Consider the following 13,418-nt stretch of genomic DNA (forward strand, 5'->3'; position numbering starts at 1 on the left):
ATGGCCAGGAAATGCCCAGAATTAAAAAAGGGAATCCAGCTCCCTTCCAGAAGATTTTCCCAGAGGCAAGTGTCCCAGCATCAAGTGTCCTGGAGCTGTCAGTTCCCAGTCCATGTTTCCCAGGATGCTGTGGCGGTGCCAGAGAAGAAGATGCTCAGCACAGTGCAAGAGAAGATCCTCCAGCTGCAAAGGCAAATGTTCCCACCTCCAGAGAATTGTCTGCCATCAGCAGTGCAGGAGCAGAAAGTGGAAGATCTTGAGACTTGGCATATATCTGGCAAGGGCCTCAATCCCTCCCAGTGCCTCAGGGAGAGCTGCCGGACTGCAGAGGGAGGAAGCCCTTTGGAAAGGTGTGCCTGCTCCCTCAGAGCTGTGCGTATCAGCAGGACCTGCTCATCCCCGAAGATGCAGCTGTCCAGGAAATGCCCGGAAGTACAAAGGGGGGCGCAGCCCTCTTCAAGATGTTCCTAGAGGCATAGGCCCCAGCAGTGTCTTGGTGCCACCAGTTGTCAGCCCATGGCTTCCACAGAGCTGTGACTGTTCCAGTGGGGAACACCCCATGCTTGGCAGCAGAGGTGATCCATGTGAAACCAAGGAAGTTCCTTCTATCAAGGGAGCTCCATGGAGATGGCCTCCGCCTTCCAGGAATTTGTTTAAGGAAGGAGGTCAGATCTTCTTAGGAATATTGGTGTTAAATAAATCAGGATTTTCCCAGAGAACGGTCTGTGTGTTCCCACTCTTCTGGGTTTGACTGGTAAAGCCAGGGAATCTCAGAAAAACGGAAAGCTGGACAAGACAAGCGCAGGTTCAAACCAATGTGGTTAATCAAGTGTTCTCCGTTTATTCAAGATAAGGTGGTAGTTTATATAAGCTTCCACATAGTTTACAAAAACAAAAACACTCTGATTGGTAGGCTAACATTGTTTACCTTTTCCTTAAAACGGCCTACACTTTACACTATAAAACCTATACTAATTCACACCCAAACAACCTAGTGGTCCCCCTCACACCTTAAGACATTTTCTATCTGCGCCACAAGCTCTGAATTTCTAACTGCGTCAGAGGCTTGAAGGCCCCACCAGGCCTCAATCTGAGGCCTAGACTGGAGTATCTCAAATTTCACAATTCATGTCCTCTTTCTCTCAAAAATGCTGAAACAGACTGGTATTCCTTTCTTCCCAGAAACTGGCACAGTGCTGGGTTTGGATGCTGGATGGGAATGCTGTGGATCACAGGTGGAGAGTTTGGTTGTTGCTAAGCACAGCTTGTCCACCTCAAGGACTCTGCAGGGTCCCAGAAGCCACTCCATGTCCCACGCTCTGCCCGCGAGGAGGTGACAGAGAGCCTGGAGGGAGCATGTCCAGACAGCCAAGCCGGACTGCGCAGAGGGATGTTCCAGAGCACAGCGTGTCCTGCTGAGTCTGACAGCTGAGGAAGCTGGTCAGGAGAGGCTGATCACTGGTGGCATTGATGGGGCATGAGGCAGAGGGTGCTGAGCACTTTTGTTGGGCATTACTGCTCAATCCTGGGCTTTGATCCTCTGGCTCATTTCTCCCCAGCTTCTTCCTCCTTCTTGTTTGTATTCAGCTTCCTGGTTTTCTTCTCCTCCTTCTCCAGGTCTTCTTCTCAGTCTTTCTTATCTTTTTTTCCTTTGTTTGTTTTTAATTCTCTTTTTTCCCTTTTTCTTTCTTTAGCTTTTTTTTTTCCTTTTTTTCCTGCCCCACTGCTGGAGGCTGAGCTCGCCAGAGTATGTCTATGCGTCCTAGAGCCCCTTTTGGCATCTGTATATCCCTGAACATCTCCATCGGATGCTGCCTTCCCCTGGGAAGGTCCTTGTCTATAACAATGTGTGAAATGAAACTATAGAGATGATTTGAAAAAGGGATATTTTAATGAAAGCGTTGCCCTTATAGTTCTCATAGAGACCCCAAAAAAACCAGTTTTCTTTCAGATTCTCATGGCATTATTCAGTAAATTATATTAAATACATACACCCTAATAAATGAGCCTAGGGCGAAGCATTAATTTAGGCTACGGTGGTTATTCTACGGTAACTTCTCCTGTGCGCAGTCATCCAAGCCTCTGACTCTGGCAAAAGACTGACAGTCCAGAAGAAAGCACTCATCTTCCAACGGGAGACTTCCCACTCAGAGAAGTCTTCCCAGAAGTATTATTTCAGGTCATGTTTTCTCCAGACAAGCAGTGCTTTGTTCTCTGGATCTCAGAAAATGCTACCACAGCTGGAAATACCCACAGATTTGCAGTTAGGGCTTGCAAGCAGCACTACCTGAGGGCCCAGTGCAGGGGCGTAGAATTCAAATCCCCACCCAGCTGATCCACTACCGCACCTTTGGAAATGTAGTATCTGGGTAACAACAACACAATCAGGCAATAACACAATATAATAACACAAAAAAATAGCACAAGATTATTCTAAAGATAACACAGCTAAAGGAGTAAATGACTCTTAATAAAAATTTCACGTTACCGCTTGCAATTAGTCCTTGTACAGAGGACTCAATGGCTCTGGGCCATCATGTGGTCACCAACATCCCCATCGGGGCTGTGGGGACACAGGGACCTCCAGCTCCTGGGGAGGAAATGTGCCATGGCCCTTGGACAATCGGCAATCACCACTCACAGGTCACAGGAAAGGGGATAATTACCTCTCCCAACTCAGGCTGCAGACGATGGCTGACACACAGAGCTCTCGCCATCCCGTCACAGTGGGGTCCTGGCTGGAAGGATCACGGCTCAAGTCAGGTCTTCAGGTACACACTGGGAGAGCCATTCAGGGCACATGAGCACCAGCAGCCCGCATAAAAGGGAAGAAAACTGAAAGAGCGGGCACATTTCTGAAAATAAACCCCCACATTTATTTCCCAAACCCTGTTTTGGGAGGGGTCAGGGCAGTAGGCAGAAGGTGGCACAGTTTTAGTAGATGGCACCTGCCACCAGGCAGGCAGTTGGGTGCTTTCCTGTGACTGGTTGCTGCACTTTCCATTACCATTGGTTGTTTTTAAGGCAGCAGAAGATATGTTTGGGGGGTAAAATGAGACCAGCACCGTGGGAATGACTCCGGCATCTCAACATTTCCCGTGGGCTCCCATTTCATAGGAAGAAAAAAAAAAAGAGTTCAGCAGGGCTCAAGCTGAAATGATATTTTGTAGCTTATGGCTCTCCTCAGAGCTCTGGTAAGAGAGGAACGTCTCTGTCCCTGAAACCAAATAACCCTTGGAATGCACACATGGACCTGTGCCTTGCTTCAAGAGACACCAAGAAGCCCTGCCACTTTGAAAGGGCAGCTGTTGTTTCACTGCTGCATTTCTTGGCTCGGCAAAGCCCCTCCTACCCGCACTAGGGCCTGAGCTTGAAGATCTAAAGTACCACCCCGGAGGACAGGCATGGAAAGCTTGAGAAAGGCTGAAGGCAGCACTCTGATTCCCCCTTTAGCCAAGACGTTTCTTTAGCTGAAGTTGCTGACAAGGACCAGCCTTGACACACCACAATGGGTTGGTTGTTTTATTTCTCAGGTCCTCAGTCCTGTGTGGTGAAGCGTTCCTGGGTCTCCCAGACCGCTCCGGATAGCTGCAGGTCCGGGACCTCGGGAAACGCTTGATGGTAGTAAAGAGATGAGTCTTCCACCGGGCGAGAGTCTCTCAGGAGGCTTTTATTCTGAGGGCTTCGGTGAGGGAAGGCGAGGGTGGTGAAGGGACACAGCCACTCAGAGGGCGAGCCAGCTCTGAGAGCCCCGAACCAGGGGCGGGGCAGGGTTTATAACAGTTACAGGGAAGGAGGGTCAGGGTACGGAGCATCCAACCGGGTGAGGGTATGAGGGCGGAGTCAAGCAGGAGTGACACGGCAACGGCCAACTGGGATAGAGGGAAGGAGTGGTTTCGGGGGAGGAACCAATGGGGGTACAAAGAACCGAGAACTTTCTAGAACAGAGGGAAGGGGTACAAAATGATTGGCATAAACTGGGGGAAGGGATAACAGATAACGGACAACTCGGGAGGCGGGAAAACTACACATCTGTGGCCTCCCATGGCAAAGCGGGGAGGTCACCAACCACACCCCCTCCCACATCTCCCCTGTCTTTATTAACTAAAAAAACAGACCCGAATGTCTTAACTAAATATTGTTTAAAAATTGCTAAAGCAACAAAAATAAGAAAGATGATAACTAAAATCCAAATGAGTCCTTTGACAATGGGGGCCGCCCATCCGGGGATGCCCCACTGCGAGAATGTCTTGTCCACGGGGTCAGCAGCCGAGGGGTTTTCAGTCTTTAGATCTTTCACTTGCTCGCGGATTTGCTTGATGTGGGCCTGGATGGATGTGCTGCGAGATGATAGGTTGAAACAGCACAACCCATCAAAGTCCTCGCAGCTGTGGCCATGGGCTAAGAGCAAAAAGTCTATGGCAGCCCGATTTTGTAGGGTTGCATGCCTGGTGGTCTGTTCGTCCACCAAAAGGTCTGAGAGGGCGGCAGACGTAGCGTTGGCATTCTTGTTAACCCAACACTCCAGGTGAGAAAGCTCACCAAGGGCTTTTGCTGCTGCATACCACGGAAGGAAGATGGATGCAGCGATTCTCTTTGTTTTGCCCCAATTATAAAGCTCCGAATCACAATTTGAGTCGAATTGATTGTAAGATCTTTTTTTGCGTGCCAATTGTTTTTCCTTCCTCCATTCTAAAATTTGGGTTTTATTTGGAGTGAGGGTAGCAAGCTTGCCAAGGCTACATGGTCCTCCCTGGAGCCGAGATGGAATGCCTGACCACACTCTGTCCCCACAGATAAGAAACATCCCCTTGGGCAACACCTTAGGACGCGTGGACGAGACCGAAATGACCTGGCTGGTGTAATTGCACCAGGTCTGACTGTTGTATTTTTTGCTCAACGGTGTCACATCCTTCCTGTATGTGTTCTTGGCCAAGTCAATTCCATGCCAATTCTGACTTGGCCTCCTGTAATAAAATTTGACACAGTATTCTGCGTGAGAGGACCCCAAGAAGTCCAATTCTTGGGGTTCCTCTTTGCTGTTCGACAGAATTTTGGTCCACTCGTCCCAAGTGTCAACCGGGTTAGGTCTCTTACCCGTGGTTCGGAGTAGGTCTGAGTTGTAAACTGGCCAATCGTCGGCGACCAGGGGAACCCCCACCAGGCATGTGGACAACGGGTTGTCCACACTGCCCATGGCCAAACACAGATTGTCCTGCTGCAAGGACTTGGCGAGCGTGACCCACACGTTCTCCTTCGGCTGCTGAACAATCCAGCCGTCCGCCGCTTGCAGCCACAAGATGACGAATGCCACGGCGACGGCCAGCTGGGCGCAGTGGGGCGATTTCTGGTGTTTCTCCCGGGTAGTTGTCACTTGGGCAGCCATCCTCATTCTATTAAAATAAAAGGAACTGTAAATAACAAAGGATTTGGTTCCCTCCCCTCCCAGCTCCCCCTTTGAGTTTAAATAGAAATTTAGGGTAGAGGGGCATAGGGAAAACGGGTAAGGTAAGGGGGTAAGGGAAAGGTAACTGGAGGGGATGGGTTATTTTGGGGTGTCGAGTCCAGAGGTGGGTAGTAAAGTCTGGTGATGAGGACTCGGGACACCAAGTTGGGACGGCTCCCGGTCCTCTTCATTCGTCGTCTCTTCCACGCGACTGCGTCGTCTGGTGTTGTGGGAGACGCAGTCTGTGGGTCCTGTCGCGTTGGTGGTTCTGCCGCTGGGGCATCTTCTAAGAAGGGCTTCACATATTTCCCCGCAATCCACTTTGGTCCATGAGCTGTTGAGACACAGGCATACCCTCTCCCCCAGGTTATTAGGGGAAAAGGCCCTGTGATGGCTCGGGATTCCGGGTCACGGACAAGGACCGGTGGGCGCTCCTTCAAAAGTGCTCGCGTGCTGTTAGTAAAGTGTCTGATGACGGGCGGGTCTGGCTCCCGGTCGGTGCAATTTAAAAAATTCAGCACATAAAGTGCTTTACAGAGTCTCTCGACCGGAGTCATCGCCAGCGCCGCGTCGTGTTGTTGGTCGAGCAACCTTTTGAGTTCTTTGTGGGAGCGCTCCACTATAGCCTGTCCTGTTGGGTTGTGAGGAATGCCGGTGGTATGTTTGATGCCCCATTGCTGCAAGAACTCCTCAAATTGTCTCGAGGTGAGTCCCGGGCCGTTATCAGTCTTAATTGCCTTCGGGACTCCCAGTGTGGCGAACGCCATACATAGATGTTTTTTGGCGTCCTTCGTCTTCTCCCCCGTGTGGAGAGAGGTGAAGATTGCGCCTGAAAAGGTGTCAATGGAAACGTGGATATATTTGAGGCGGCCAAAAGAGTTGTAGTGTGTGACATCCATCTGCCACAGCTCCAAAGCTCCCAGTCCCCAGGGATTGAGCCCTGATGCCACCGGTGGAAGGGCAAGGGACTGACAGCTGGGGCAAGTGGCGAGGATGGCCTTGACCTGCTCTTTGGATATCTTGAATTGTCTGGCAAGGGCAGGAGCGTTCTGATGAAAGAACGCATGGCTGAGCCTTGCTTGGGCGAAAATGTCTGGGATGGTGTTAGAGAGTGAGTGTACAGAAGAGGTCGTGGCAACAGTGGCCATAGCTAAGTGGTCTGCCCTCCGGTTACCCTCAGCGATGGCTCCTGGCAGGTCTGTGTGCGCCCGAACGTGCATTATGTGATAGGATTGCTCGCGGTGGGAGACCAACCAGATTAATTCCGTGAGCAACCCGAATAATTTCTTGTTTTGAATTTCTTTGAGCATTGCATGTTCTGCTCGCTCTGCTATCCCAGCCACATACGCCGAATCAGTCACCAGATTAAAAGGTTGTTGAAATGTTTTGAATGCTCTCACGACCGCGGCAAGTTCTGCGATCTGGGGGGAACCCTCAACTATTTGGATGTCAGACTCCCACTTCTGACTCTCCGGGTCCTTCCACGTGATCACTGATTTGTGGGATTTTCCCGATCCATCAGTGAACACTGTGAGAGCATCTTTGATCGGTGTTTTACTTTTGTACGATTTTGGGGCCAAACAGAAAGTGTCCTTGAATAGCTTATGCTTCGGATAATGTATGGAAATTTGGCCAGGATAGCTATCTAGAGAAATTTGGAGATTTTCATTTGTTTGCAACAGTGATTCCAATTGCTCCAAATTTAGAGGTACATAGATGCACGCCGGATCGCACCCTGCGAGGGTCCGGAGGCGTTGTCGGCCTTTGATTATGAGTTTGGCCATCAATTCTGCGGGTGTGGAGATGGTTTTCGGGGGCTGGTGCGGAAGGAACAGCCACTCGATGATAAGGAGTGGGTCCTTCCGGCCTGCATCCCACTGAAACAGCAACCCATGGAAGTTTGGGCACTTACCCAAGATGGCGAGGGGGATGGGAAGGACCCGGTCCACACGGTGCACCTGGCGGGATCCGATGGCCTCCGCAACTCTCTCCAGGGCTCGCTTCGCGGCGGGTGTCAGCTCGCGTGGAGAAGCCAGGTCGCCGTCTCCTCGCAGGAGTTCGAAGAGGGGCGCCGGCTCCTCCGTGGTGAGTCCCAGGAGAGGTCGGATCCACGTGATGGTTCCGCAGATCTGCTGCAGATCCCGCAGGGTCCGTGGGTCGTCTTTGATGGTGACAGACTGGGGCGCGACGGTCCTTCCCGTGACCGTGATGCCCAAATACTTCCATGGGGCGGAGAGCTGGATCTTCTCTTCCGCAATCTGGAAACCCGCGTCCTTGATGGCTTTGATGGTTTTGTTGAGTGCTGCGCGGCGGTAGGTGGTCGTCTCCGCGCAGACAAGGACATCGTCCATGTAATGAAGGATGACGGCTTCGGGGAAAAGTCGGCGGATTGGCGATAAAACCTGTGCCACGGATGTTTGGCAGAGCACTGGAGAATTTTTAATTCCCTGGGGCAAGGTGGTCCATTGATACCTTTTATAAGGTTCCGCCCGACTGATGGATGGTACGGAAAAAGCGAACCTGGGGGCATCTCCTGGATACAAGGGGATGTTAAAAAAGCAGTCCTTGATGTCAATGACTGCGAGCTGCCAATCCCGGGGAAGCATGGAGGGTGAGGGAAGCCCAGGCTGGAGGGGGCCCATGTCCGCAATGACAACATTGACCCTGCGGAGGTCTTGGAGCAGGCGCCACTTGTCTTTGCCTGTTTTTTTAATCACAAAGACAGGAGTGTTCCAAGGGCTGGTGGAGGGTATTAAATGCCCAAGGCGCACCTGCTCTTCTACAAGATCATTGAGCGCATTTAATTTTTCCTCCACAAGGGGCCACTGATCCACCCACACCGGAACATCGGTCTTCCAATTCAACGGTGGGGAGGTGCGCTCCGCAGTGGCCCTCACTAAAAATCCCACGCAGGGCTAGGGATGTCAAGGCGGGCACCCCACTGGGACAATACGTCCCTGCCTAATAACATGATGTTTGATGACACAACAAAGGGCCGAATGGCGGCTATTTGTCCCTCTGGTCCCTCCACACTTACCAGGCGTCGACTGCGCATGGAATTGACAGCTCCGCCCACTCCGGAGATTGTGCCGCAAGGGGGCACCAACTCCCAGTCGCGGGGCCACTTTGACCTGGGAATGATGGTGACATCCGCCCCAGTGTCTGCCATCAGGTTCATCGCCACCGACTTTCCCTGTAAAGAAATGACAGTCCTGATTATGGTCTTTCTTTGGTAACATTCTGGGTGAGAAAAACGTGAATGTCCTGTTCCGGGTCCCGTCCAGAGAGGTCGTCCGAGTCGAGCAGATAGAGCAAGGCGAAGGGGAGCCCTTTGCCCAGGGTGTAAGGGGGCTCGTGGCAAATGACCGAGACCGTTACCTCGGACCCCGGCGGGACACACACCACTTCAGGGATGATGGAAATCCTGTCTGGTGTGTGCCTTCCGTCGCCGACGATGAGGACGGTCGCTTCGCCTTGGCAGTGAGGGGGCTCCAGGAACCCCGCGGGGACTCTCACCAGGTCCTCATCCTGGAAGGTGACGGTGACGGAGCTTCTGAGGACCTGGCGGCGGCCGGGATCTAGGTTGGCCGTTCTCCGGAGGAGGCGAAGTCCGTCGTCTGTGCTCCGCCAATCCTCCGAAACTGTCCCCTGGGCCATTGGTCCTCCCTGATAGTAGGGAGGCTCGGGCGCTGAGAAGGGCCATTTGATGTTCTCGCGCGGCCCCTCCTCGCGCTCCGCGGCCCGTTTCCCGCCGGCTGGTATGGCGGGAATGAGTTCCTGGGTGGGGGTCTTGGGGAAGGTGCATACGGGTGATGGCAGAATGCATCGGGGGGGCAGGGGCAGTTGGCTTGAATGTGCCCCATTTGGCCACACCCGAAGCAGCGCATGTTGTTTAAGTTCAGCATGGCCTCCCCCACCCCTTTGCTCACTGCCATGGCAACCGTTACCTCTGTAGATGTGGCCTTCACGCACGCCTCCACCATCTGGGTGATGGTGGGTTCGGGGTTCCTCAGTAACGCTCTTAAGATCTTCTTCGTCTCTGCTGAGGCGTTGGTCATTGCCATCTTTCGGAGGAGCTCTTCCCTTGCCGCAGGGTGCTCTATCTGCTTTTCGATCGCCTATCTGAGGCGGTCCACGAACTTGATGAAAGATTCGTCCGGTCCTTGAAGTATTGTAGAGAAACTTTGGGAGGGAGTTTTGCCGTCTGGGATCTTCAACAGCGCGGCACGGCCAGCCTCTCGGATGTCATCGAGGAGCGGTGTCGGAAGGGGGACTTGGTAAGTGGGTGCTGCAGAGGCTCCGGCAAGGCATCAAAAACGCCGGCCCCGCACCCAAGGGTGGCATGAGACCTCCTCCAGCTCCGGCCTGTCCGCAGGCTGCTTGGCCAAACACCATCGGATCAGGTGCTGGAGCTCTGGGGAGAGAAGCCAGAAAGCGCCGGTCACCGGCAGAGTCTCCTGCCCAGCTGCCCCCGTCACCCGCAGGGCCCGGGCCGTGCCAGGCTGGGCTCTAGGCCGTGCCGGACTCCCAACCGGCTCTGCCCCGCGTGGAAGAGCGGCACGGCGGGACGCGGCATCCTCCTCCGGCCGCCCGTGCCGCGCTGACCCCGTCGAGCTGCGTGAGGGCCGCGCCGGGCTGCGTGCCGCCACCTGCCAAAGCCCTCTGTCTTTAGGCCGGACACCCACCTGGAGAGACCTGCCGCTGGAAGAAGACCTTCCCCAGCACAATGTCAGGGTCGTCCTGGAAGGGGAGGCTGCCGCAGACCATGACGTAAAGCAGCACGCCCAGGGACCAGATGGTGGCCGCGTGGCCGTGGTAGTAACCCAGCCAGATCCACTCGGGCGGGCTGTACGCGTGCGTTCCTAGGGGAGACAGGCGGCGCTGGCTGGGCGCAGGCTGCTGCCTTCCAGAGCCTGGCACCAGCCCCCTGGCCGAGGCAGGGGCTGCACCTGCGGCCACAGCTTCTCCCCGAGGCCACCCCGCGTCCCCCAGCCAGCTGCCCAAAAGCAAGGAACCATTCCGCAAGGCCAAGAAGGCCAGCGGAGCAGCCCAGGCCCTTGTGGGCCCGCTGAGCCCCAGGGCCAGGAGCCGCTTTTGCCACCCCCTCTGTCGGCAGGGCCGGCAGCCGGCTCCTGGGGCACGGCATCCGCCCCGTGCCAGAGGGCAGCCGGCTGAAGGCCGCAGCCCGCGGCCCAGGAGGGAACGGGGCCGTGCAGTGCCTGGCACCGGGAGCAGGGCCCAGGCCATGGGCTCACCGGCAAAGCCCGAGAAGGCCCGCTCCTGGAGGAAGGTGCCACAACCGAAGTCAATGAGCTTCAGGTCGCCGCTCTCCGGGTCCACGAGGAGGTTCTCTGGCTTGATGTCCCGGTGCAGGACGCCGCAGGCGGTGCAGTGCCGCACGGCCTCCAGCACCTGGCAGAAAAGCCAGCGCGCCTGCTCCTCGCACAGGCACCCCTGCTCCTGCAGGAACTGCAGGAGATCCTGCGATGCCTGCGGACGCTCCAGGACCAGCACGAAGCTGTCGGGCAGCTCAAACCAGTCGAGGAGCTGGATGATGTTGTGGCAGCCAGAGCCCACCTTCTCCATGAGCGCCACCTCCATGGGCACGCGGGTGCCGTCGGGCTGTGAGGAGGAGAAAATCAGTGCCTCTGGCAGGCTGCTGCTGCTGCTGCTGCTGCTGCTGCTGCTGCTGCTGCTGCCCTGGGGCCGCGCTGCGCCCTGCCCGGGATGCCCCAGTGCCCCCTGCCGCAGCCTCCCAGGCGCTTGCGCTTCCTCCCGCCCGGGGGATGCTCGGGGCTGCCCCTGCCCGGCCCCGGCACCGCTGTTCGGCGTGCCCAGGCCCGCGGGGCCGCGGCTCCGCACGCTGAGCCCACCCCGGGATTCTCCCTGCCCGCCACGCCCCGCTCTGTCCCGCTGGCCCCGCTCGCTCACCAGCTCGTCCCACTGCAGGACGCTCTCCCGGGCCACGCGTTTGAGGGCCACCTGCGAGCCATGGGGAGAGGAGGGCTGAGCTCCAGCCCTGCCCCTCCCCGCCGCTGCCCCTCCTCCCCCGCCCGGCCGTCGCGGCCACTCACCGGGCTGCCGTCCGAGAGGCGGATGCCCGAGAAGACGGTGCCGAAGCCGCCGCTGCCCAGCTGCGGGCCCCACAGGTACAGCTCCTGCCGCTGCTCCCTTTGCCCTGCGGCCAAGAGCGAGCCATCAGCCTTGCGCCCAGGACCCGCCCCTCCCGCAAGTGCCGCGAGTGGAGCGGGCCGGGCCCCGCGGGCCGCCGCGCTCTCACCCGCTTCCTGCTGCGCGCCGGGCAGCGGCCGCCGCCCTGCAGCCGCCGGGCTGGCGAGCGGCAGAGCCGGGCCGGGGCAGCGCGCACAGGCGGCTGCGGCAGCCCCGGGCCAGCGGGGCAGGGCGGCACCGGCGCTGTCCCCGGCGTCGTGGGCTGGGCTCCGCTCCTGCCGACGGCCGGGGCTGCAGCCCGAGGCTTGGCACGGGGGAGACCCAGGAGCGGCTGCAAAGCAGACAGGGCGTTTTCAAGCCGTGCCATCGGAGGCACTGGAAACAGCCAGCGACTGGGCTGCTCTCAGGGGCCCTGGCCTGGCCTGGCCGTGCCCCTCCAGAGCCCCTGGGGAGCCTCAGGCAGCTCCTCAGGAGATCTCACCTGCTACTAGAAAGCTCTTTGCGGCACTCAAGGGCTGTCTTGGGGCAGCTTGCTGCAGATGGAGGAACCTCCGTGGTGTCTGGAGGACCATCTCCACCTCCAGGCTCGGGCTGTGGCCAGCTGGCAGAACCAGCACAGCGTCCTGGCTGTCCTGGCCGCTGTGGGATGACCACTGCTGGCTCCAGGACGCTTGCTGCCCCGCCAGCTGCTCCTGAGCAGGCTCCCCTGCATCGGGCTGGGCTCCCATTTGGACTTGTGGGCTTTCCCCTGCCACGTCAAGGCTCAGGATTGCGCCCACGTTGTTGAAGTCTGTGAGTCCAAGGGAGCTGGGAGACCTGTCCACGGGCTCTGCTCCTTCCGCAGGCTGACAGGTCTCACTGAGCCTCTGTGAGGGATGGCGGCTGTCAGAGATAGCAGAGGCTCTTGGCAGGATGCAGGGCCTCTGACAGCCTGAGTTTCCTGCATGGATGGTGGTGGCTTCCCCCTGCTGTGCCATCCTTGCAGGCCTTGAGGCTCTCCCAGGGCTGGAGAATCTTGCTGGGAGCAGCCTCTGGAAGGGATGGAGGCTTCTGGAGGAGCTGGCTAAGCCACAGCAGGGCAGGTGGCCTCGCTTCAGCAGCTCCTTCAGTTCTTTCCACAAGGCCTGCCACATCCCAGAGTAGAGCGGCGCACGTGTCCCGTTGCCATCCCAGATCTGCAGCATCAGTTCCTGCAGCTCCCGGGCCACTGCCAGGCAGGGGCCACAGCTGCAGGGGCTGCCCAGGGGGCTGGCGGGAGCACGTGGCCGCTCGCCAGGAGCAGCCCGAGGCCTGGGGAACCTGGGAGTCGCAGGGGCTCCTCGCTTCCTCCGTGAGCCTCTGGGCCGGGCCTTGGGGCGCTTGCTCCACATCGCTCTCCGTGTCTGCCGGCTCCGTTGTTGCCGGTGGCCAAAGGCCCACCAGACAGCCAGGGCGGCCAGCAGCAGGAGAAGCGCAGTCACCAGGACGTCACCGTCACCCATGGCTCCGGCAGGTCCCATCGTGACTGCACTGGCAGCTGTGGGTGCTGGCCCGTCTCACACAGCGACAGCGCGCTGATGTCACAGCGATGTCACAGTGCTGCGGCCAGCACAGCCCTGGGACATCACAGCCCTGCCTGACGCCAGCACTCTGCCCTTTGTGCCATCACAGCCCTGCCTCGGCCCCGCCCTCCGCAGTGCCCCAGGAGGGATAAAGGGGCTCCCTATGGGCACTTGCAAGACCCAGCTCTTTGCTGCTTCCCCGGGAAGAAAATGGATCCTATCCCATTGAAAGCCAGTACATTAGCCCATTCTTCACCCAG

At 57.1% G+C, this 13,418-nt stretch overlaps 1 protein-coding gene across 1 annotated transcript; it reads right to left on the bottom strand.

Annotated features, from left to right (window-relative positions):
* Positions 1 to 9,621: 9,621 nt before the first annotated feature.
* Positions 9,622 to 13,098, bottom strand: LOC140684207 (serine/threonine-protein kinase pim-1-like). Its single transcript, XM_072929378.1, has 6 exons — positions 13,078 to 13,098; positions 11,521 to 11,649; positions 11,378 to 11,428; positions 10,702 to 11,068; positions 10,132 to 10,308; positions 9,622 to 9,860 (listed from the first exon to the last, which is right to left on the bottom strand). The coding sequence occupies exons 1-6, from the start codon at positions 13,096 to 13,098 to the stop codon at positions 9,757 to 9,759; spliced, it is 849 nt and encodes a 282-aa protein (XP_072785479.1). The 3' UTR covers positions 9,622 to 9,756.
* Positions 13,099 to 13,418: the final 320 nt, after the last annotated feature.

Source organism: Taeniopygia guttata, chromosome 5 (assembly GCF_048771995.1).
Source record: "Taeniopygia guttata chromosome 5, bTaeGut7.mat, whole genome shotgun sequence".
NCBI classification, from domain to species: domain Eukaryota; kingdom Metazoa; phylum Chordata; class Aves; order Passeriformes; family Estrildidae; genus Taeniopygia; species Taeniopygia guttata.

What these genes read in the sequence shown, in the direction of transcription:
- LOC140684207 (XM_072929378.1), bottom strand. Translation starts at nt 13,098, where the DNA reads ATGGGTGACGGTGACGTCCTG. An exon ending in GCCTCTCGGACGGCAGCCCG is followed by an intron (nt 11,429 to 11,520) that starts GTGAGTGGCCGC and finishes CATGGCTCGCAG; the next exon opens with GTGGCCCTCAAACGCGTGGC. An exon ending in TCCTGCAGTGGGACGAGCTG is followed by an intron (nt 11,069 to 11,377) that starts GTGAGCGAGCGG and finishes TCCTCCTCACAG; the next exon opens with CCCGACGGCACCCGCGTGCC.